General features: G+C 39.6%; 2 protein-coding genes across 3 annotated transcripts in view; one reads left to right on the top strand and one right to left on the bottom strand.

Annotated features, from left to right (window-relative positions):
* Positions 1 to 308: 308 nt before the first annotated feature.
* Positions 309 to 14,675, bottom strand: CIAO2A (cytosolic iron-sulfur assembly component 2A). Its single transcript, XM_030317956.1, has 5 exons — positions 14,450 to 14,675; positions 8,652 to 8,816; positions 3,907 to 3,956; positions 1,967 to 2,012; positions 309 to 782 (listed from the first exon to the last, which is right to left on the bottom strand). Exons 1-5 carry the CDS (start codon positions 14,571 to 14,573, stop codon positions 685 to 687), a joined length of 483 nt encoding a protein of 160 aa, XP_030173816.1. The 5' UTR covers positions 14,574 to 14,675; the 3' UTR covers positions 309 to 684.
* A 1,851-nt stretch (positions 14,676 to 16,526) lies between these two features.
* SNX1 (sorting nexin 1) overlaps positions 16,527 to 25,989 on the top strand; it is a 42,195-nt gene continuing 32,732 nt past the window's right edge. Inside the window, exon 1 of one of the 2 annotated variants that reach the window (XM_030317950.1) lies at positions 16,527 to 16,726. In XM_030317950.1, the coding sequence (XP_030173810.1) occupies positions 16,568 to 16,726 (159 nt within the window). In that variant the 5' untranslated portion in view covers positions 16,527 to 16,567. The remainder of the gene's footprint in view (positions 16,727 to 25,989) is intronic. The other variant, XM_030317949.1, reaches the window with a different exon arrangement.

Below are 25,989 nucleotides of genomic sequence, written 5' to 3'. Positions count from 1 at the left end.
TATCATTAGCCCCTAAAACAAACTAAACAAAGTTCAAGTAAAGAAGAGACCGTACATTCAGACTGGTTTAATCAAAACTTCTTTGGGGATTTCTTGATCTTCAAAATTATGTATGATGTTTCTTCCTCATCTACAAATGGGTCCCAGACTGTCCTTGAAGGAAAGCAGGGCCTAGGCTTGATTTTAAGGGTTCTTTCTGGTTCTCTGATTTCTGATTCTACATTCTAATAAGAAAATAAAGCTTTTAAATTTCTTTTGAGTTGACATTTACACTAAAATTTATAATTCAATAAAAACATTCTAAAGTATGTCATTACAAGAATCATCTCTGTTTTATTTATTCTACAGAGTAATGATTTAAATTGAACGCATTTGGGCACAGTAAATATTTGACATGAAAAATAGTTGTACCAGAAGAGGCGTCAGAAAAATAGCAACTTGTCTGACACAGAATAACTAGAAAATATTCTTCTGTCTGATCATTTAAGTGTTACAAATCCTGAGAATGTTATACACTGAACAAACTAGGTACTACATATAATTAAATCTTGCTTGCAAATCATCCATTAAAAAAATGCTTCGAGGTACAAATCACCTATGTATTAAACATGAGTCTTTACATTTTACAAAGAATTTAAACAAATATACCAAACAATTAAAGTTAAGTGGCTCTTAAAACAGCAATCAGTCAGGTTCAAGGACACACTGTTCCACGATTTCCCGTAAATTGGGGTTTTCCATTGCAGCTGCCACTCGCTCTTTGTCATTTATCTGCTTGTTGACTGCAAAATACAGACGAAGTTAGCAAAGGAACTGTGTCAATATATAGTAACAAATTTTTTTAGCCTGTTAAAACAGAATTTAACTCCTTGGTAAATTAAAGCTTATTTTGGCTAATGATTCCTAAGTTCTAGAAGGGAGACTTACAGAGAAAATTACACCCTATAATCCTACTACTCTTCCACAACTATTTTCATTTCTTTTTTTCTAGTCTTTGTCCATATACATATTTCCATACAGAGTAAAGACTAAATGAAATTTTAAAATTTTCTATCTTTCCCCCTTTAACCTATTTTTTTTTAATTACAGGGTAATTTAACACATCAAAAATTATATGTCTTCTAAATTAATTATAAAGACTACGCTACATTGAGCACCTTTATACATACACCCTTCTTTTTGGAAAGGTTCTTAAAAGTGGCATTGTTAGATCAAGGGATATGAATATTTTCATGGTTTTGATTCTCATCACTGAATTACTTCCCAACATTTTTTAACTAATTATATTGTCAACAACAATACATGAATTATCACTTTGCAAAAAATATCTGACAGTATAAATAAAAACAAATAAACACACACATAAAAGAGGAAGTGAAAAATGGCTCCATATTTTTGTTGTAATTTATAATCCCTTGATTAATGATGAGTGAGAACATTACCCCATGTTTATCTCTTAGTTCTGTGAATTTTCCTTCATCTACTAGGTCTTTTTTTAAATGAGTCTGCATGGATCTTCATATAATTAAGGTACTGGCCCATATCTGTTGTCTATAATTTGCTAAAAGCACTCTTGATGTAAGAGTTCAAAAGAAATGTCCATATTCTTTTCTGGACCTTCAATTTAAATTTTAAGTACATAGCTCTCTATCCTGCATCCAAGAAAAATATCAAGCCCTCCTTAGAGTTTATAAGTCAAGGTCCCTAAAGCTGGATATTCTTCAGAGATGTGCAGCTCCTAGCCTAAACCAGCCAATATCCATAGGTCTTACCTCTAGTTCACCTAGAGTCCTACAGAAAAACTACTTCCCTTGAAAAGTCTAGGTTCCCCCTCAAGGAAGAGCTAACAACTAATTCTGCACTTTTTTTGACCCCGTAGATAGTTGGATGGCAGAATAACTTGGTATCCAAGATGAAGTACTATCTGAAGTTGTTTCTTTCTAATAATGAGTCAGGATTGACTTACTGTCTTCCTCCGTTGAGTGGGTTCCTTCCGAAATGTAGATTTCCAACTAGGAAGAAAAAAATATTAAAAGCAGAACATTTAGAGTACTCTATGATAATGAGTGAAGTGCAATGCACAGAGGACTCAAGAGCCTAAGGATGAAAGCCCAATTCCTTTTTCTAACATCAGTGACAGATCCCTCTAAAACAAGGACTGAAATTAGCAGGATTTTAAATTTTGGTCACCTGTGGGAAGGCTTGCAGGGTTATTCCCATTAATTACTTTTTAAAATGCATACATACAAATAAAAGTTTACACAAATGAGATCTCAAACGTATTTCACTCATGGATCTCTCTACCTCTTCCTCCCAAATTAGTACCTAAAGTATCTAAACTTACTCCCTGCCCCAAGCCCCAAGCAAGCTATACTAATAATCTCGTGTAGTTTCTTCTCCATACCTAATAATGGAATATAGATTTTATACACACACACACCAAGGTTGGAAGTTTCTTTTCTTTGCTTATTTTACAAAAATAGGATCACAATATACAGTTGTCAGTATCCTCCTTTTTCTCATACACTGTTATCTTGCTAAATTTCCTCTCAAGTATAATATCAGTTAAGGTATCCCTCCTGGCCTCCTGCACTCCCTCAGATTAGCTAACCTCCAAGAACTGGAGCTTCTGAGATAAACCCACAAAATTACTGCAAATCCCATGGCAAATAAAGCATGCTATATGATAAACTCGTGTCTACTTTCCAGAGAACAGTGGAGTGTATTAACTAATTCTTATAAAGTTATTTTACTACTGAGATAAACGTTTTTCAAGAGTGAAAAAAAAATCATACCTTATTATGGTTAAAAGAGACCCCAGAGATCATCTAGAACAGTCTTTTTTTAAAAACAAAACACCATATAAATTCCCCTAGTGGCATGACACTAACTCTTCTTCCAGACAATAAAGCAACAGGTATAAATCACTTTATACTCATTTACTTTGGTTTAAATTATGCACGACTTATTACTCTGGAAAATGGTAAATAAAGGGGAAAAGTCAAGCACTTACCCTGAGATTCCTATATGAACTAACAATACCTCAGCGAAACCACACAGTTGGTTTGGTATCGGGTAGGCACAGAAGATTCTGAATTCGAGAGGTTACTTGCGGCCCTTTCTAAGTGATTCTTACTTGGTTTAAAATTTTTGCACATGAAAATATGCTTAACATTATTAGCCACCAGAGAAATGGAAATCAAAACCGTGAGTTATCACTTCCAACCCACCAGGATGGCTATAATGAAAAAGATAGTAATAATACAGATCAAACAGAAGTGTAAGTAAAGATGTGGAGAAATCAGAACCCTCATACTGCTGGTGGGAATGTAAAATGGTGAAGTAGCTCTGGGAAACAGTCTAGCAGTTCCTCAAAAGGTTAAATACAGTTAGCAAAAGATCCAGCAATTCCCCTCCTAGGTAGAGGAAAAATGAAAACATATGCCCAAATTTATAATAGACAAAAAGCGTAAACAACCCAAGTGTCCATCAACTAATCAACAGATAAACTATGGTATATTCATACAACGGGAATAGTGTAAGGCAATAAAAAGGACTGAAATACTGACACAAGCTACAACATGGATGAATTCTGAAAATAATATTTTAAGTGAAAAAAGACGACAAACGTATGATTCCATTTGAATTAAACATCCAGAATAAACAAATATACAGAGACCAAAAGTAGATCAGTGGTTAGCTGGGGTTAGGGGAAGGTTTGGGGAAATAGGTGTGGGGTTTCTTACTGAGGTGATAAAAATGTTTTAAAACTGATAGTAGTGATGGTTGCAAAGCTCAGTGAATATACTAAAAACAATTAAGTTGTACACTTTCAACAGGTGGAACTGTGTGAAAGGTGAATTAAATCTCAATAAAGCAGTTATAAAACAAGAAAATCTTCCTTACCTTATGTTTAAACGGTAAACACCGCTGAAGTTTTACTCTTAAGCACAGCCCTGTAGAGGGGGGAAAAAAAAAAAAAAAACCGGCCCCAATTATCTACTCTTTTATTAGTTCTTGAAAAAGCATACAGCTGTGTGTAGATATCTTCATACAGTACAGTAGCTGGAAACAGCTTTGGCTTAACCCAGCAGAGGTTTCCTTTGAGCCATGCGCCATGCTAGCAACTTTTATTTAGTCTTACATACTCCTCATAATACTCCAGTGAGCCAAATATTACCAAACCCATTCTATAAATTATGAAACCAAGGTCATAATGTAACTTGCCCAACATCACTGAGCTAGTAAAGTGGCAGTTGGAACTAAAACCCAAGACCACTGCAAAGCCTAGGTCCTTTCTACTGCATCGATTTGCCTTCAAGCAAAGGTCAATTCACTCATTACACTTTATTGAACACTAACAGACCAGATCACCCAAATATTTAAAACCAAGTAAAAGTCACTTAGGGGAGCCTGGGTGGCTCAATTGGTTGGGCATCCAACTTTGGCTCAGGTCATGATCTCGTGGTTCATGAGTGTCAGCCCCATGTCGGGCTCTGTGCTGACAGCTTGGGGCCTGGAGCCTGCTTCAGATTCTGGGCTTCCGTCTCTCTGCCCCTCTCCCACTCAAGCACTGTGTCTCTCTTTCTCTCTCTCAAATATAAATAATTTAAAAATTTTAAAAATAAAATAAAATAAAACCAAGTAAGAGCCACTTAAAAAGGACCACAAGAAACTTCACAAGTTTGGAATCCTCTATGCCGCAATGTACAAATAGAGCTGTTGCCCTGAAACAAGTTCCTCTGAAGTTCAGTTAGCCACCCCAACGCCAAGTCACAGTTCAATGATTTTTTTTCCCCTTGTTGAGACTTGTAAGAGAAATTAAAACTGGGCTTGGAACAGACTCTTTTGTGCCCATGCTCTACTTCTTCCCCCACTTCAAAATAAGGAATGAATTTTTAGTTAAATCAACATCCCAACATCCCACAGAAATCGAATTGTTCTTATTATGCACAGAAAGTGTTCCGGAGTGCTTCGAGTCTAGAACACAGGAATTTCATAATACATATTAAAGAGCTCTAAACACAATATATCATTTCTTTAAGGGGTTTTCCCTTTAAACCATCTCCTTAAAGCCTATCTGGAGAGTTCTTCTTCTCCCCACGCTGTCTCTTTTATCTGTTACCTGTACACCATCTGAACATTCTCATGTGTTCTACTCACCGTTGGTAGGTGTTTTATCCATAAAGTAAATAATAACTGTTTCACAACTCACAAAGCACTTTCTTGAGCATCAAAATCCTCAAGAGAAGCAGTACAGCATTATTGAGATAGATTCTTTGGGTTCAAGAGTGGCTCCAGAACATACTAGCCTATGTGACCCTGGGCAAGCTACTTAATTCTTCTGAACTTCAGTTTGCTTATCCATAAAGTAAGTATTATAACAGTACCACTCTATATAGGGGTGTTATAAGTAATAAATAGTTACACAATGTGCCTAAAATAGTACTTGGTACATAAAAAGTATCTAATAATATTAGCCATTACTATTGTTATCATTTTCATTTTACAGCCAGGAACCAAGATAAGTGATTTGTTTGACATCATATAGTTAACAGGTGGACAGCTGGGAGCTAAATATAGACCTTCTGACTCCAAATCCTGTGCCCTTCATATTGGATCACACCTGCCTCCAGCTATTCTTGTCTGGACTAAGTCTACACAAATAGTTAACAACTGGTTTCTCTGCCATACCCGCTCACCCCCTTTGAGTTTCCTTTGTCTCTGCAATTATCTACCAGGATAATTCTGAGTAGGTGACAACGTCAGCAATCCCAGGGGAATGCACCCAGGTGCCTTTCCCTGTTTAGTACTATCTGCTCACAGGAAATGCCTCCCAAATGTCAGAAAGAGAGCTCTTTTTATTAAGTTTTCCGATCATATCGATTGAACATGGTTACTACACTACTCTACTAATCTCTAAAAAGGCAAGGGTCCTAACTGAAACTCATATTGAAAGAGCCAAAAAAAAAAAAAAAAAAAAAACCGACAAAACTTTGCTCAAGAAGTGTACAGATCTGGGGGTGCCTAGGTGGCTCAGCCGGGTAAGCATCTGACTTCAGCTCAGGTCTTAATCTCATGGTTCGTGAGCTCAAGCCCTGCTTCAGGTGAGTCCCGTTTCTTTCTCTCTCTCTCTCTCCCTCCCTCCTCTCTTTCTCTGCCCCACGCTCACTTGCGCCCTCTCTCTCTCTCTCTCTCTCTCTCTCAAAAACACAAAAACAAAAAACAACACCTGAAGTGTATAGATCTGAAATATCTACCATAATCAGATCTTGGTATCTTTACATTTACTTTTATTTCATGGACTTTCATAAACACAGTTTTTTCAATAATTACAATCATTATGCAAATTCAACTTAGCATTTAAGTTTTTTCATACATTGCTCAGATACTTTGATTCCTTGATTATATTTATCATTTTCAATAGCAATAAGAAATCCCATTATATTGGATGCCATTTCCTTAATAGATACTATAATTTCTTCCAGATTTCTTTATTATAAGTTTATGATAAATGTTTTGTACATGCTACTGTTTTCTTCTATGGAATTATTTCCTTAATTCCTCAAAGAGTAGAAACTTTTTAAGAAGGATTTCCTAATATGTACCCAGAAGCTTGAAAATACTTATACCACATGACCCAATAATTCCAATTAAAGGAATTTATCCTGAGGCAATAACTGGAGACATAAAAATATTTACATATAAAGTTGTTCATCATAGTATAATTTATAATTGTGAAAGCCTAGAAGTGGTCTAAATGGTATAAAACATAACATATTGTGCGAGTAACACAGACCTACATGACTATATAATTAAAAACTAATATTTAATGATGAATAAAAAATTGCCTATGCTTATCTATTTCAAGCTTTCTATTATCTAATCCTTGTAATGCCGTTGCTATTCTTACTATCTCTACTTTACAGATTAGGAAACTGAGGCCCAGAAAGGTTAAGTAACTTGCCTAAGACCACAAAATGGCAGACCTGACGGAGCTGGAGTTTTAAACCCAAACACACATTCTTTTATGACAGCTGGTTTTTATTTTGTTCTTTATGCTTTTGTGGGGGTTTCCAAATTATTGCCAAGATATTACTTTTGCAATTTAAAAAACACAAAATAAACATTACTTTTTGAAAAATCAATTTGCTGAAGACTCTTGGAGTAATAGACCCTCTGTTTAAGAACCCTTATATACCAAAATATTTTAAGACACCCCCTTCACATCAAAAGAGCAGCAGCTCTTCTGGAATCTGGCGATTCAGAAACTGTCCAATGACAAAAAAGATAAGTATGCATTCAAAAACACTTTTTCCGGGGTGCCTGGCCAGATCAGTCAGCAGAGCATGCGATTCTTGATCTCGAGGTTGTGAGCTCCAGCCCCACATTAGGTACAGAGGTAACTTAAAAATAAAATCTTCACAAACAAACACCCCAAAACGCTTTTTCTAGTATGGAATATTAATAACTACAATATTACCTATGGATTCACAAACCCTCCAGTCCCTCAAGATGTGGCCCGTATACTAGAAACCACTAATAGGGATCCCAGATCAATAAGCGAGAAAAGACAGAAATCACAAGCACGGAAGCAATAATAAAATGCTTACCTTTTCGATCCTTTTTATAAACATCTATTTTTAAATAGATAATATAGTCCCATAGCTCACAAACTTAAAAATATGAAAAAGTACATAGTAAAGTCTCCCTCCCATCCTGTCTCCAACCTGCCCATTCCTACCACCACTACTACTCACCCCCATCACAGCTATTCATTTCTTATGTATCCTTCATGCATAGGCCATCAAATACAAATGTCTACTTTTGCCTTTTTTTACACAACCGTAGCAATATTACACTTGCTTTTATTTCTTAACACTATGTAATAAAGATCTTTCCATATCAGCACATGGAGAGTTTCTTCATTCTCTTTAAGAGCAACATAGTATTCCATTGTTAATACATACCAGCACTGATTATTTAAACCATCCCCTACCGATGAACATTTTGGTTTGAAATAAATGTCCTTTCTCTTCTTTATAACAAAGTATGTATTCAAAGACACCTCTTATGTATCTTACTGCTAACTATTCCAAAATACTGGGAATGCAGCCTCTCAAATAGAAAACAGCCTTCAAAATAAACCCCCAAAGAAAAAAACAAAAACAAACAAAAAACAAAAACAACACTTCTCCCACTAGGACTTCTGCCTATACTTCACTGAAGCCAACATAGCAGCTAGAGAAGAAGGTGATGGTAGCAGTGCCAGTCTGAGAGCACCCACTCCAATCTCCAGAACTGAGGGGAGGACTGGCTCACACCACTCTCCAGCCGTTGTAGGTGTGTATACCAAAGAGAAGCAGCATGTGTAACTAAAGGAGGTATCATGTTTGGAGTCAGGAGACCTGGGTTTGAGCTTCAGCTTCATCGTTTCCTGGCTATGTGATTCTGAGCAAGTCACTTAGACTCTCGGAGTCTTAGGTTCCTCATCTGAAAAAGTCTCTCATAGCCTGTGAGGACTACAGAAGATACACATCTGAAAATACTGTGCGAACTGTAAAGTGTGATATATGATGCTAATTGTTATTCGGGGTCACTATCAGTAAAATAACTTAGAATTAAAAATATATTTACATATAAAACCTTACCGATAAGGGTTGCCAAAGAGCAGTGAGGTACTGTTGGCGTGAACCTGATAATAACCAAATAGTCTTCTTCGTTTACCTCCTGAACCTCCACACTACTTTCGGTTACCACTTCCAGTTCTTCTAAGGTATTGGGCTTCTCTGGGTCCCGGATGGTTCGAATCAAATCTATAGAATCATCAGAGACAAGGTATTATGTTAAAACATGAATATTCTAGGGGCACCTGGGTGGCTCAGTCAGTTGAGCGTCTGACTTCGGCTCAGGTCATGATCCCACAGTTCCTGAGTGGGAGCCCCACATCAGTCTCTTGCTGTCAGTGCAGAGCCTGCTTTGGATCCTGTGTCTCCCTCTCTCTCTCAAAAATAAACGAACATTAAAAAAAAAAAAAAAAAACAGAAAGACCCATGAATATTCTAAATAAGGATGACTTTGCCAGCCCTAATCCAAACACTGCTTTTTTTAAAACCAAGTATCACAGTAACTCCCCAGATTTCTGACAGAAAATTTCACTACCAGTTTCCTTTTGAGAAGACAGTTTTCTTGGATTACTATTAGATCACACCCATTTCTTGGATCCAACATTGCAGAGAGAATGTAAGAATGAGAAAAGTGTCGGAAAGAAATGTGGAGAAAGAAGTGTCGGAGAATGTGGTATCAGGATTTATGAAAGCAGAATCTGAATCAAGCCTTTAAATATGGGTGACATTTCAATATCTGACATTTAAGGTTGAAGGAAACTAAAGGACCAGAAATTGAGGGGTGCCTGGTTGGCTCAGTTGCTAATGCATGAGACTCTTGATCTTGGGGTTGTGAGTTTGATCCCCATGTTGGGTGTAGGAGATTACTTAAATTTTTTTTTAATTAAAAAAAAGTTTAGTCTGCCTAGAACTCAGCATAAGTGAGGATATAAGAGATTCATCCAGACCATCAAGGATTGCTTTTACACCCAGCCACAGGTAATAAGGAATCAAGAGGTTCTGAACAAGGGAGTAAACATGGACAGCACTATATTGTCAGCTGGTAACTCATCCACCAGCTGGTAGACTCAGAACTAAGAGTAGAGCCCAGGGATACCAGCTGAAAATGCTGGGCCCAAAACAGGCACATGACAATAGTAATGGAGAGGAGGTGAGAGATGGAGAAGTCATTTCAGAAGCAGAATCAATAGAATTTGACAAGTGTTTGGATGTAGAAGACAAGGAAAGGGAAAATGGAAGCTGACTCAGGTTTTAAGTCTGTCTGGGAGAACACTGATAGAATGAAGAAAAAAAAAAGCTGGAGAACACAGGAAGAAAGTTGGGTGGGGCTGGGGCAACTGGGTTCAATTTTATACATAATGATTTTGAAGTGCTTAAGGGGCAACCCAAAGGAACATTCCAGCAAACACTGAATGGTACATAAGGCTTAAAAGACCACCAAAGCTAAAGAGACACAAAAAGATGCTCAGGGTGCTGTGTGGCTCAGTCAGTTAAGCAACCGACTCTTGGCTTTGGTTCAGGTCATGATCTCACAGTTCGTGGGTTTGAGCCCCAAGTCAAGCTCCATGCTGATAGTGCAGAGCCTGCTTGGGATACTTTCTCTCTCTCTCTGCCCCTGCCCACTCACTCCCCTCTCCAAATAAATAAATAAACTTTACAAAAATGCTCAACAACACTCATCATCAGGGAAATGCAAATCAAAACTACAATGAGATACCACCTCACACCTGTCAGAATGGCTAAAATCAACAACACAAGAAATGAACAGTGGCAAGGATGTGGAGAAAAAAGGAACCCTTGGGCACTCTTGGTAGGAATGCAAAGTGGTGTAGCCACTCTGGAAAACAGGATGGAGGTTCCTCAAAAGATTAAAAATAGAACTACCCTACAATCCAGTAATCATACTACTATTTACCCCCAAAATACAAAAACACTAATTCAAAGGGATACATGCACGCTGATGTTTATTGCAGCATTATTTATAAAAGCCAAACTATGGAAGCAGCCCAAGTGCATCCACTGATAGATGATTAAAGAAGATGTGAGACAGAATGATATTGCATTGTATATATAATGGAATATTATTCATCCATTAAAAAAATGAAATACAGGGGCGCCTGGGTGGCGCAGTCGGTTGGGCGTCCGACTTCAGCCAGGTCACGATCTCGCGGTCCGTGAGTTCGAGCCCCGCGTCAGGCTCTGGGCTGATGGCTCAGAGCCTGGAGCCTGTTTCCGATTCTGTGTCTCCCTCTCTCTCTGCCCCTCCCCCGTTCATGCTCTGTCTCTCTCTGTCCCAAAAATAAATAAACGTTGAAAAAAAAAAATTAAAAAAAAAAAAATGAAATACTGCCATTTGCAAGGACATAGATGGAGGTAGAGAGTATATAATGCTAAGTGAAATAAGTCAGAGAAAGACAAATATTGTATGATTTCACTTTTATGCAGAATTTAAGAAACAAAACAACCAAACAAAGGGGAAAAAAAGACAGACAAACCAAGGAACAGACTTTTAACTACGGAGAACTGACGGTTACCAGAGGGGAAGTGGGTTGAGGGATGGGTGAAACAGGTGAAGGGAATTAAGAGTACATTTATGAGGAGCACTGAGTAATGTATAGAACTGTTGGGTCATTATATTGTTCACCTGAAACTAACATAACACTAAGTTAACTATACTGGAATTAAAATTAAAAACTTAATTAAAAAAAGGGAGAGAGAGAACACCAAAGCTACAGTGGTTGTTGAACCCACAGATTCATGAAGAATGAGTTTAACAGTAATTTTCAAGCTTGGCTGAACAATGGAATTATCAGAACTGCTTTAAAAACAAAACAAAACAAAAACTGATGTTAAAGCCCTACCCCTAAAGATCCTGATTTAACTGATGGGTAGCATGGGTTGGGCATTGTGACTTCTAAAAAATCCCTCAGGCTCCTCTTAGTACAATTTGAGAACCACTAATGTGAAGGGAGAGACCCAAGAATAGATCTGTGGGAAGTACCTAATTCAGGGATCAGAAGGAGAAATAAAAGCAAGAAGCAGAGATGGAAAGGGGGGTGGTTAACAATATTAAACGCTGCAGAAAAATTCAGGTGGACGAGAGCTGAAACAGGTCTTTGGATCTATCACTCAGGAGATCACCTGTAAAAAAGCAGTTTCAGTAGAGGGATGAAGGTAGAAGCCAGCTTGCAAAAGGGGAACTGAGTGGGAACTAAAAATGTAGTCCTAGGGCTTCAGCAGGGAAGGGGAAGGGAAAAGAAAAGAATCGTGGGTTTGGACAAAGCTAGAACAATCACAAGGGTAAGGGAAACTTGAGTGTTTTATATATAGCCCAAGGGGAAGAACCAAATAGAAGAAGAGAGACTGAAAATATGGGGGGGGGGCACGACTGGCAAAATAAACAGAAGGGAATGAGACCAAGGATATGGGAGCCTGGGTTGGCCTTGGAGAGGACAAGATTTCCTTCCTACTCTGAGGTTGTAGAAGAAGATGGAAAAGGAGAATGAGACAAAAATGGTGAAGCAGAAAGGAGAGTAGAGGGAGTTCATGTAGGATGTTCTCAGGCCTGAGGTTTTGTTGTATTATTTATAGCACCCTTATAATCAGAAATGCTACTGGGAAAACTAAACCAATCAAATTGCAACTTCTCCCCAGCAACTCCTGGGCTTATCACTTGATCAGCCACAGAATTTCAAAATGGAGGCAGGAAAATAAAGACAAAACCTTCTTCTTCACAAGGCTCTATCATCGTGGGACTCAGGGAAACACCACTTTTTAAAAAGAAATTTGCTTCCCCTCATCCTAGGCATGTTCCCTGTAAGGCTCATTTATACAGGCCACATTATATTCTTTATATGTTACTTAAGCCTGATATTAAATTTCATCCTGCATTAAACTTCTCTGGTTTTCTACTGATTTGAGAGCTCTGGATTTATTTCTTTAGAAAGAAATGTTGCTCTTCTCACATTACTCCCCTGATAAAAATTCTTCTATGGCTCTGCACAGATATTCTTTATTTACATTTAAACCTTCAGTATCCAATTCCAACCTGGTATATAAAACAATTTTTTAAATGTTTATTGATTTATTTTGACACAAAGAGAAAAAGAGAGATGGCACAAGCAGGGGAAGGGGTAGTGAGAGAGGGAGAGACAGAGAGGGAGAGACAGAGAGGGAGAGGGAGAGGGAGAGGGAGAGGGAGAGGGAGAGGGAGAGGGAGAGAGAGAGAGAGAGAGAGAGAGAGAGAGAGAGAATATCTCAAGCAGGCTCCAAGCCATAAACCCCATACAGGACTCCATCACACAAACTATGAGATCATGACCTGAGATGAAATCAAGAGGCAAACACTTAACCAACTGAGCCACCCAGGTGCCCCTAAAACAATTTTTGATAGCACTTTCACCTTTAAACCACAAACCCTAACCTGTAGACCCACCTATCTGCCATTCCCTAACATATTATTTTCTCACCTCCATACTTTTGCTCCTTTTTCTCTTAGTATGCCTTCTACCCACCATATATCCAGAACCTACTTCTACTTCAATGCCTAACTCAATGACTCCTCCTTAAACTCTTTCCAGATTCCCCAATCAGAGATTAGGATCTCTCCTTCCTCCTATTGTTATCTCTTATTCAAGTCTATTGGTTGGTACTGCATATAATAAAAAAGTCTGTTTTTGCTTACATAGGTCTCCCTCAATATAAACTTCAAGAATCATCTCTCTTCCAAGGTTGTATCCCCAAGTGCCTGTCCGTCCTGAGATGCTGTAGACAGAAGTCTGATAGGACAGGAATGTGTCCCTGTTGTGGGGATCATTCCACTCACAATAATCATATAGTTAGGGTTAAGTCCTGCCTCTAGTAAGAGAGGGGTAAATTTGATTGGCTCCAAAGGTCTCTTCCAACTGTGACCTCCTTCTACTGGCCCATAATCCTTGCCCACATTTTATTTGTATTCTTAGGGTTAAATCTTTCTCCCTCAGTCAGCAGGAATCTCTGAACATTAGTTAGTCCCAGTCTTTTTAGTTTTCAAAAACAATACTACCTAAGTCCAAAAACAGCCGTAAGACAATTGTGAAATGGTGTAAAGTGCACGAAGTTTGAAATCAGAAGATCCGGGGTTTGGTTTTTGCCGTTGGTTTAGTGGCAGCGTTACCTCTGGGTAGTTAACCATTCTAAACATTTGTTTTCTCATCTGTACGAAGAATATGGTCCCAAGGGATTAAAAACAAAACAAACACATGTGACTATATGTGTGTTTCTGTGTATTCGTTTTTTGCACTCCAGGCTTGGCTGTGATAAGAAACTCTAATTTCGAGGCCCAGGTACAGGGAACCAGTCTTGTCCTCCTCTTCTCTCGGGGGAATCTCTGCATTTTCTTTTGCACATGAGAGCGGCTGTAACCTTGGGCCAGTCCCCAATTCGTTAGTCACCCAGCAGTGCTCTCGGCGGTGGCAGGAGGAGGAATGTGTATCCAGGGGTTAGGGAACGCAAGGAAGGAGACCAGTAGTGCAATCACGCCAGCGTTCCTTCCTAACCAAGCACCCTAGACGCCTGCTCTGCCCAGAAGTCTTGAGAAGGGCACTAGCGCATGAGAGGGAAATGAGGTGTTTAAGACCTCCAGGCTCGGCTTAGCCCCAAGTTTGGGAAGAGCCCCAGTCCTAGAAAGACCCACATTTCCCCACTCCGGAGAAAAGGCTTCCCAAGCTTTCCGCCGAGACCCAGAAAAAACCGGAGTTTCCACCCCCAGCCCTCAGGTGAAGCCCCTGTTACCCCCGTCTCCACATACAAAGCCACACGCTGCCCTGGGTAAAATTAATTACCATAAACCTCTAGCGCTTTCTCTTCCATGATCCGGGGCTGCCGGGCAGCTCCCCGCTCAAAGAGGCCGGAGAGCCACAGGACTCTGCTCCGCGTCCAGGAAAGCAGCCCGGACACCCGCTCCATCCTTACGCTCCGCCATCCCTGGCGATTGTCCCACCCGAGCCACCGTCTCTCAGCAGCGGGCCTCGCGATTTATCAACTTCCTGGTCTTCAAATGGGCCAAGACTAGTCTAAAGCTCCAGGGGAGCAGAAAATAGGCGGGACCCGACGGAGTAGCGCGGAGGACCTAGGGAAGGGCCCCGCAAAGACTACAAGCCCCAGCATGCTTTCCTCGGTTTCGGCGGGACAGGGGGAAAAAAAATTCCTCCCAGCACGTGAGGCGTATTGCGTGCTGGGACGTATGGGGCGTTTTCTTCGGAAGACAGAGAGCTGTATTCTGGGATTTGTAGTCTCTGTCGGGGAAGGGGGTTAGGTAACGGTCTGTTACTTGCCACTGTTTGCCTCACTCAGCGCCTTCAATAAGCTAAAGATGAATCCTGAAGAGGTAGGGGGAAAGGAGATCTTGATTTCTAGCGCTGGAGGAGCGTGTGCAAGGAGACTTTACTGTTATTTTTCTGAGGGAGCTGCTTCCAGCCAGTTTTCTTACTTCCTAGTCACGCCGGAAGTGAGTTTCCGTGGGGGTGAAACGGAACACCTTGGGAGCCCAGTGAGGTTCGTTAGATGTCGCGGAGGCGGAGAGGGCTTTTTGATTTTCTCGTCTCAGAGGGACTCGGACCGGCACAACTCCCCACTGCGAGCTATTTCTGTTAGTTGCCTTCAAAGACAACTTAGAACGACAGCGCTTGCGCTGTGCCCAGGGCATCCAGTAGTGACACATTGGAGATCGTTATCCTAAAAAGAATGGTTTAAGTCCTCTGGTGTTCGTGGCTGTGATGAATGCCAGTATCAAGGTTGATGATGTTATTTTTATCCATCCATCTCTCCAGTCAAGTTTCAAACATTTGTTGGGCACTTACTTTGCCAAACTTGGTCTACAGACGCTGAGAATACCAAGATTAGGAGGCGGCCCCTGCATTCAAACAGTTCATACATAGACCTGGGAAGGAGCCAATCCCTGATGTTGAGGAATTTGCAATTAGAAACAAACCTTTTGTCACATTTGATGGCAAATTTCATCTCTATTGAGAAGAAAGGATTACTTTGCACAATTATCCTATGCTAACATATCCCATTTATCTTCAAACTTTTGTTTATTGTCTGACTGATTTAGACTTTAGTCTTACCAGACAACAAGTGAATAGTTTAGGCCCCAGGAAAATTTTGTTCAGAGTTTAAGAATTTCTTTGCCATCTGTTCCACTTCACTCCACAGCAATTAAGAGGATAATCCTCACTTCCTTGCAACCAAATTTAGGGCACTGAGGTCTCATCTTCTGTAGGGCCTCCCAGCGTCTCCAAGCATGACTGATACTCATTTACACGGCTCCCAGAGCACACTGTAGCACTGAACACGTTGAATCGTTCATTTGCATGCCTGTCTCTCAAGTGCCTGTTGAGTCCGTTTATTTCTGTATCTCCAACGCATAGTAGGATGCCAGGCATACAGTAGATGTTCAATATGTATTTCTTGAATGAATTAACTAAATGAACAAAGAATAAATGGCGAAACTTTACTGCAGCCTGTTGAGAGCCCTCAGTCAAAAGTATTTATTGAATCTCAGTGACAGCACTGTGCTTGGCATAGGTACGTGGCGTGTAGAAGAGTTTTCAAGCTCCTTTATTCGAACGACATCTTAAGAAGCCTGTTAGATAAGGCTATCCAGAACACAAAGAACCCTAGGAATGTGAGCAGCCCATACCTAGCTCCTCCTTTTCTGGCCCATTCGCCCCCCTGGTTAAGATCTCAGCGTGGCGATGCAGGGCTCGGATTTGTTGGGCACCAGTGGTGAACAGGCCTGCCCCGCCCCGAGCGGCTAGGCTCCGCCCCTGAGCCCCCACCCTGTGCGTCCCGCGGGGTTGATCACGACGATCCCACTCCTCGTTCCTCTGGAACGTTTTGCTCGCGGCGCTGTCTCTCTATAAAGTTGTTGTTGCGGCTTCCGCCGCGGGTGGAGGAAGATGGCGTCGGGTGGTGGTGGTTGTAGCGCTTCGGAGAGATTCCCTCCACCTTTTCCTGGCTTGGAGCCGGAGTCCGAGGGGGCGGCCGGGGGGTCAGAACCCGAGGCTGGGGACAGCGACACCGAGGGGGAGGATATTTTCACCGGCGCTGCTGCGGCCGTGAGTTCGCACCCTTCGGGGCGACCGGCGGGCGGGCGGGCGGGCGCCCCAAAAGGGAAGAGAGGCTAAGCGAGGGTCGAGGAGGCTGGGCAGAGTGGGCCCGGCGAGACCTTGCGTTGGTGACGATGGTCGTGGTTTGGGGGCCATTAATGAGTGCCAAGATGTAGGGGCCTGACTTCCAGGCCCCTGGGGCGGACGGTGAGAGGGGTGTGGTGGCTTCGCCGAGGTCCCTGACAGCTAAGAGCTGCCCAGGCCGGCATTTAGCCCTGCCGTGTGGTGACCCCAAAGACCCACGGGGCTGTTTTGTGGTGGTTTCCTGTCGGCTTGATTTAATAGGTCAGCATAAGGGGATGGAGTGCAGACTTTGCTCTCCCTAACCTTACTGCTCCTAGGATGAATAGTGTTATCTGGAGTGGTTCAGGATGGCGACCCGCCCACAAATCCTTTCATTAGTTCAGAGCAAACCGATAATTACCAAAGGCCCGTTCTGGGTCTAGTTTATAAGAGTTAAGTTGACTCCTGATCTCTAAGGAAAATCCTACCAGAACTACATAGACCGCAAGCTTTGTCTCTTTTAAAGGGATGTATTAAAGTGCCTAAGTACCTTTGTGGGATCAGATTTGTATATGTGCTGCCGAAGCGAGCACAGTGTGGGATCAGATTTGTAAATGTGAGGAGGAAATGGTATCTCCCTTCGTAATATCCAGGTTTCTCGTAAGAGGTGTTGGGAAAAACTAATCTTTATATGTGGAATGTGGAAATCAGTAATCTGTTCTGGAACCATTGGAGATGTTTGGGGCTGTTTTATAAGAATACTGACTCATACCACTTGGTACAGTTCGTTCTAGTTGAAAATTTCGGTACTAGGTTTGTGAATTTATGTATTATTCTATCTTGGATAATACTTCTCTTCATAGTAGCTATTCAGTACATGAGTGACTAAATAAAACAGTGTTAAGTTCTTTATGCAGCACGTGTCTGAAAAAGTTTGAAGTTTGTTTCATTTATGTCAGAAAGGTTATGTTTCTAGGAAATATCTTTGGTGACATCTTTAGAATTTTCCCTTTATATTCAGGAATTAAATTCATAATCCCAGGTCAAAAAGTACTTGTTGATGCTAATATAACCACTTAAACTATCTAATGAAGTCTTTGTTATTCTAAGAGATAACGCTTTCTACTATTTTAGTCTTTCTGTATCTCATTTAAAATAAATTTTTGGTCTTTTCCTTTAGTAATTCTCCCATAAGGTATCGAGAACAGCTCCTGTTAATAACTGCTGGGATGGTAGACAATCCAACCGAATATCTGAAAATAGAAACTCTGATATTGAAAGTGACTGGTCACATAGGCAAATGATGATTTATTTTGCAAAAAGGACCCTGGAAGGGTGATAGTTATTTTCTAAAATGTTGAAGAGGTTAGGACGTAATTGATACCAGATTACTTTACAGAGGCATAAATACTTCTCTCTTGTAAGACTGTTAAAGTACTTTGCCTAATTTCCAACCAAAGAGAGGAGGAGGGAGTCAGAATGAATTTGTTCTACCACAGAGAGCATAATTATTTTTAGTTAGATTTTGATCCAGGAAAATTGAGTTGCTCAGGAAACTAAAATGCTACTTGTAAGCCATTTCTTGAGCTGCCTGTTCTGATGTTAATCTTCAGAAAGCCAAGACTCCCAAGATTCCTCACTGTTTAAACTGTGACTTTTTTGTTAAATAGTCATTAAATACAAATTATATTCCAGTAAATGTTTTAGTTGTGAGCCAGTGTGAGAAGATAGGGGAAGAATAAAATAAGAACAAGGGCTTTGAAGGCTGATTAAAATTCATCCATGGGATACCTGGGTGGCTCAATCGGTTAAGTGTCCAACTTCAGCTCAGGTGATGATCTCACAGTTAGGGAGTTTGAGCCCTGCATGGGGCTTTCTGCTGTCAGTGTAGAACCTGCCTAGGATTCTCTGTCTCCCTCTCTCTCTGCCCCTCCCGTGCTCAAGTTCTCTCCCTCTGTCTCTCTCTCAAAAATAAACATTAAAAAAAATCCATCTAGATTATTACTTGGGCAGAGTACTTAATTACTTTGTGTGGTTTCCTAACCTGTAAAATGTGAGTAATAGTAGTATTTATGTCCACCATTGTGAGGATTAAATTAGAATACCTGTGAAATAACTCATGAAACAGTTGAACATTGGAAACGGTAATTACTCTAAGAATCAAAAAACCAACAGAATCTAATAATGTATTAGAAAAGTTACATATATAGTTTATCAAAATCAAACCAGTAATAAGATTGATTTGATTAGCTAAAAGTCATCAAAGAAGGCACTTAATGACATCAGTAGCATCTTATTAAATTTACCTTCGTGGTGTGTTTTGTTGTGTATTGGAGGCAAAGGAGGAGTATTAAAAAATTGGGAAGGTGAGGCATATAAAATTTAAAATAATTTATGGTAGGCATGTAATATCCTGGACAGTGATGTAACAGCTGCTGTTGTTAATCATCCCATCTGTTCCTTTTTAGAGCCCAAGAGGTTTTGTTAATACAGTAATAAACGTATGATTTACGATCAAAAGAGTAGCCCATGATATGCATTTCAGAATCTGCAAACCAGTTACTAATGGGATAGACTGGAGTAAAAAGGATTATTAACACAAATCTGAAATCATTGTCTTAAGACTGAAAACCAGCTGGGAAATATCTTAAAATGGTTCTTAAGAATACCTAAGACCTGAGGCGCCTGGTTGGTTCAGTCAGTTAAGTGTCCAACTCCTGGTTTCAGCTCAGGTCGTCCTCTTAGAGTTCGTGAGTTCGAGCCCCATGTTGGGCTCTGTACTGACAGCTGGTTGGGATTCTCCCTCTCCCTCTCTCTCTGCCCCTCCCCCTCCAAAAAATAAATAAAAAATTTAAAAAAAATTTTTAATAAAATAAATTGAAAAAGAATACCTAAGATCTTATCTTCCTTCTTTCTGCTCCTTACTTTGTGGGCCTATAAATAAAAAGATCTAAAATTCTAAATATATTATCTGAATGTTTGATCGGACCTGAATCTAAATATGTATCTTTTTAGTTAAAACTTTCTTAGCTCTGGGATAAGATTAATTTTTCCTCTTACTAAAAGGAGACAGCAATTTTTGGCCCTCCTAAATCTTAATACTATGTTAAAAAAGACTAAATGGCATACATATTGTTATGCCTCACTTAACCTCATTGGTCTTACTTCTATACTTCTAAAACTGAAGGATAGAATTGAAGCAAGTTTTTTATTTACCTTCCCAGGAGTTCTTATATGCCCATCTCTTTTTAGCAGTATGCTGGGGCCACAATTAGATCTGCCTTGTAAATGAAGAGAACTGTGGAGGTTTTTCTCATGTTAAGAGGAAGAAGGAAAACATAGATAAAAACTTCATTTCACATTGTGGCCAAATCTGGTAACTACTTCTTACAGTGATCCATCAGACCAATTAGAATTTTTTCCCAATACTCATATTCTTGCATTGAAACCCTAGTAATTACAGAAATGGCTAGGAAGAATAAAACAGAATGAAGGAATAGCAGGAGGCTTGAAAAGTCATTTATTGAATAACTAGTCTTTGATTAATTAAGACTTATTTACATATTGTCTCTGGTATTTAAGACTAAAGAACATTATAACTCTTATTGGTATTCAAAAGTCATGGATAGCAAGTGGTTTCTGATTGACCATGTTTCATAGACTATAGTGAATTACAGAACTGTAAGTTGTGTATTAACATTTAGACAGGAAAGGACATGTTATTTTTAGAATCCAGCCCTACATCTGTGATCAATATGTATCCTGAGGGATAATAAATCAGGTTTTTTTTTACTGTATGAAAAACATACACAAAATTTACCATCATAACCTTTTTATTTATAGTGTTCAATAGTATTAACTATACTCACATTTTTATGGAACAGATCTCTAGACCTTTTTCATCTTGCAGTTCTGAAACTCACTACCCATTAAATAAAAACCCCCCTTTTTCCCCTCCCCCAAACCCCAGGAAACCACCATTCTATTTTCTGTTTCTATTAATTTGACTACTTTGAATAATCTCATATAAGTGGAGTCATGCAGTATTTGTCCTTTTGTATCTGGCTTATTTCACTTAGCGTAATGTCCTCAAGGTTCATCCATGTTCTAACATTCATCAGAATTTCCTTTTTAAGGCTGAATAATATTCTATCATATGTATGTATATACCACATTTTGTTTATCCATTCATTCCTCAGTGGACATTTGGGTTGCTTCTACCTCTTGGCTCTTGTGAATACTGCTGCCAGAACATGGGTATGTAAATATCTTTTCAAGACCCTGCTTTCAGTTCTTTTAGATATATACCCAGAAGTGGGATTACTGGATCATATCGTAGTTCTATTTTTAATTTTTTTTTTTTTTTTTTTTTTTTTTTTTTTTACTTTAGAGAGCAAGCGGGGGAGAAGGGCAGAGGGAAAGAGAATCCCAAGCAGATTCCAGGTCAGCATGGAGCCCGACGCAGGGCTCAATCCCACAACCCTGAGACTATGATCCAAGCCGAAGTAAAGAGTCACACACTCAACTGACTGAGGCACCCCCATTCTTAATTTTTTGAGGAACCTCCCTACTATTTTCCATAACATCACTGTTTTACAGTCCCCAAACCAGTCTATTTCCTTTTGTGTGCTTATAGGATAACTTCTTTAGATCTGGACAGAATTTGGTAGTTTTAACTAAAAGCTCTAAGGAGATTGGTCGTTTAGCTGGCTAATATTTTAATTCTGTTCTACAAAATACATGGTGGCTGTTCCCAAGGATGTAACATGTCCTCAGTAAATTTCTTGATAATATCTTTTCTCTATTAATCAGACTTAATGTATGTAACAGTATTTTAAAAAAATTTTTTTTAATATTTTTTTAATGTTTATTTTTGAGAGAGAAAGAGACAGAGTGCAAGCAGGGGAGGGGCAGAGAGAGAGGGAGACACAGAATCTGAAGCTCCAGGCTCTGAGCTGTCAGCACAGAGCCCGATGTAGGGCTTGAACCCACGAACTGTGAGATCGTGACCTGAGCCAAAGTCAGATGCTTAACCGACTGAGCCACTCAGGCTGCCCCTATGTAACAGTATTTTTAAATTTTTCTTAATGTTTTTATTTATTTTTGAGACAGAGAGAGAGACAGAGCATGATCAGGGGAGAGGCAGAGAGAGAGGGAGACACAGAATCCGAAGCAGGCTCCCGGCTCTGAGCTGTCAGCACAGAGCCTTAAGCGGGGCTCAAACTCACAGACTTTGAGATCATGACCTGAGCTGAAGTCAGATGCTTAACTGACTGAGCCACCCAGGCTCCCCATAAACAACAGTTTATTGCTTAGTTTCTTTAGTTGATGGTGTAGTTATAACAAATAGTCATGGATAAGTGTTCCTCTAGTGTATAGTATTTTCTATAGGCATGTTGTCTCAAACACTTGTTTTTGGAGCTAACATCACGTTAGGTGGTCATATTTGGCATTGAAAGATCAGTAGTTGAAATTCCACATTTTTGACACTGATCTGATACATATGTTCTTGAAAAAGTCAGCAACTGGTGTTATATCCAGATATTCGTTTTTAATGCTCAGCTCAAATTGTAAGCAAGTTTTACTACTAATAAGTTTAGATTTTCTTGAAGTACATAGAGTCATTGATTTCTTAATCGTAGAATTGTACTAGTTTTCAAGGTGATGCAGGAAAAGCTAACAAAAGTATTTACAAAGCAGTTTTGGAGATAGAGGGACGAGAGAAGACTTTTAAAGATGATTAATAACTTAAAATGTATTTAAAATTCAAGTTTGGGGCTTATGAGAGAAGCAATAAAGGTTGCAGTCAGACTTCTGGTTTCTGTAGGGAGCTGCTGCTCCTTTGCTTATTCAGGTGTTAGGGTAGTTCTTATGACAGCCATTTGTGATTTTTTTTTTTTTTTTTTTTTTTGGTTGGGAGGGGAGAGAGGAAAAAGAAACTCCAGTTTCTCTTGGTACTCAAAGCTTCTCCGTACTCTTGAGTAACTGTTGGTATAAATAAATGAGTAGTTGACAGTTACTAGAGCAAGTAGCCGTAAGTATCTCATCTCCAGGAAAAGCCTGTTGCTCAACTTTTTTTGGCTTATTCTCTTGCTTAGTCAGATGGACAGCTGGAACTTCATTCTGCTTTCAGAGCACATTTGAACTGAGTTTGCTTTTTCAAAATGGAAGTTAATGCACTCATTAGAACTCTGATCCTACTGCAGTTTTCTGGGCCCTTCTAAGTTATATTAGCTTGAAACGCAAAAAGTTTAGTAGGGAAATTACGCCAGAAAATTCAGTTGATTGTCTGTAGCTAAATTTTGATAGACCATGGTATGCCCTTTCACTTTGATGTCTCTCATTTTCCCCACCCTTCCGGCTTCCCCTTTTTATTTTCATAGTCTTAGAGGGACTAGCTCAGAGGTTCTTTACCTTTTTTGTGTCATGGACCCATTAGCAGTCCAGTGAAGTCTGTGGATCCATTCTCAGAATGTTTTTAAGTGTATAAAATACATAAGATTACAAAGGAAACCAATTACACAGAAATGCAGTTAGCAAAAGCTTAAAACAATATTATATTAGTAATGTGATTTTTAATGCTTTATGTAGTAAGATCTAAGGATAGGTATAATAACTACCATAATTTTTTTAATGTTTATTTTTGAGAGAGAGCAGAGAAGGGTCAAAGAGAAAGAGAGGGTGGACAGAGGATCCCAAGCAGGCTTGGTACTGACAGCAGGGAGCCCAAAGCGAGCTCAAAGTCATGAACCACAAGATCATGATCTGAGCCGAAGGTGGATACTCAACCAACTGAGCCACCCACGTGCCCCACCATAATTAATTTGTAAATAGAGATGAGCATAAATGATATTTTGAGAACTTTAATAACTGTAGTGTCAAATAAAATTATCTGATTTCTATTAGTTATAGTCTCAAGTATTGCTATTACTGTTATGGTTTGTTGCCCATCTTTGTAATTGAAGATAATGCTCAATTTCAGGTAGAGGTTAGTGAAAAGGAAATTGTAATTTTATCCCCATCTAAGTTCACAGATATCTCCTGAATTCCCCTACTTTAACTCCTTCAACTGTAAAGGGGGTAATATTGTGGTATCATTTGGGTTAATCAAATATTTAATCAGCTTGTAAAGTAAGATGCACTCTATTCCCAAATCCAATGGACAGTAAATTCCATTCTCCCAAGTACAGAAGCTTTTACAGCATCTGTGCCATTTTTGAAACATGTGGAAGTGGGTATGGTAAGTAAAATAATTGCTGCCTCCCTAAGATGTCCACATCCTAATCCCAGAAGCTGTGAATGCATTAGGTTACAGAGCAAAGGGTGATTAAGGTTGAAGATGGAATTAAGGTTGCTAGTCAGCTGACCGTTAGGTAGGGAAATTAGTCTGGGTTATCTGAGTGAGCCCAGTGTAATGACAAGGATCCTTTAAAATGAAAGTGTCAGGAAGTGACTATGGAAAAAGAGTACCTACAGAAGAAAGGTACAGAGAGATGCAACCATTGTTGGCTTTGAAGTTGGAGGAAGTAGGCCATCAGTGAAGAAATGTGGGTAGCTTTTAGAATCTAGAAAGATCAAGGCCACAGATTCACCCCCTAGAATCTCCACAAAGGAATACAGCCATGGTAACACCTTGATTTTAGCCCAGAGAAACCTATATTAACTTGTACAAAACTGTAAGTTAATAAATTTGCATTGTTTAAACTGTTAAATTTGTGTTGCAGTAGGGATAGAAAGTGAATGCGCCGTGCCACTTAGCTTGTTTTTCCATGGATGTAGAGGTGGTAAATGGATCAGTATTTCATGCCAAGGTCTTCAGGGGTGACTTTTAAAGACTTCATGATTGCCCTGTTATGTGGGTGTAACTTCTGGGCATGGGTTTTTCCTTATCATCCTTGCCTTGTTACATTAGTATGATCACACGATTCTGTAGCTCTACCTTGCCTTACTAAATTATTAATTTTTTTTTTTTGCCAGAAAATCAGTACTGTAGTTCTCCAGAAGCACAGTTACCTTAGCTTTTAATTTAGATTCGACCTCTAAATGCATTTGAGGGTTTTAACAGTGCTACCCTTTTGGGGTCTCTTGAATAATGCAAGGCTTCTGCATGGAGCAAAGAGCAGTTGAGCAATATAAGGAAGAATCACAACTGGTTAACCTAAAGGGAAGTTACCCAGAATCACAGTAGTACCTTTCAGGACTGAATGACTATGTCAACTGTGGGGGACAGCAAACCCAGGTCTGTCCTTCCCTGAGCTGAGAACATTGTGGCCTGGCCTCATGGTTTGAGGATGGTAATTGGTGAGGAATACCTGTTTGCTCTTAGCACAAGTGCTCTCACTGCAGATCTTTCTAGTGCCTCTGTGAGAGTTAGATTAGGCTGTCTGTGTGTCTTGTAATTATAAACAGAAGTACTTGAACTTTTAAACAGGAGTATCACTGGAATGACCCGATAGAATTAACAGCCTAAAGGAGGCAGCAGGTGTTGGATAGCCTAGCCTAGGATTCTGTCACTAAAGAAAGAATGCCTCCTTTATTTCAGAAAAAGGAGAAGGTTGGGGGGATGGGGAGGTAGGCAAGGCTGTTGTCTTACTTTACTAACTATATCACAACCATACTGTTTTCATCACAGAAAATAGTTGTATCTATTGCCTAGAAATTTAACCCCCTTCAAAAAGATGAAGTGGCGCCTGGGTGTCTCAGTTGGCTAAGCGTCCGACTTCGGCCCAGGTCATGAACTTGCAGTTTGTGAGTTCAAGCTCTGCGTGGGGTTTTGTGCTGATAGCTCAGAGCCTGGACCCTGCTTCGGATTCTGTGTCTCATTCTCTCTCTGTTCCTCCCCAACTCGCACTCCGTCTCTCTCTCAAAAATAAAGATTAAAAAAAAAAAAAATGGAATGTTTTGTGATTTACTGACAAGAGGTTTTTAAAATATGAATTATAAAGCAAAGCTTATTTTTAGTATTCATTTTGCAGCTCAGCATAATCAGTGTGCCTCTCGCCTCCCTCAAAATGAGTCCTTTCTGAAATTATAACTCTTGATTCAAAATTAGCTTTTTTTAAAAATTTATTTATTTATTGAGAGGGAGGAAGAGGGAGAGAATCCCAAGCAGGCTCCACGCTGTTAGTGCAGAGCCTGATGCAGCGTTTAAGCCCACAAACTGTGAGATCATGACCTGAGCTGAAATCAAGTCAGACCCTTAACCAACT

This window comes from Lynx canadensis, chromosome B3 (genome assembly GCF_007474595.2).
Source record: "Lynx canadensis isolate LIC74 chromosome B3, mLynCan4.pri.v2, whole genome shotgun sequence".
Classification (NCBI taxonomy): Eukaryota; Metazoa; Chordata; class Mammalia; order Carnivora; family Felidae; genus Lynx; species Lynx canadensis.
Note: the sequence above shows the minus strand (reverse complement) of the source record. Positions and strands in the feature narration are given on the sequence as shown.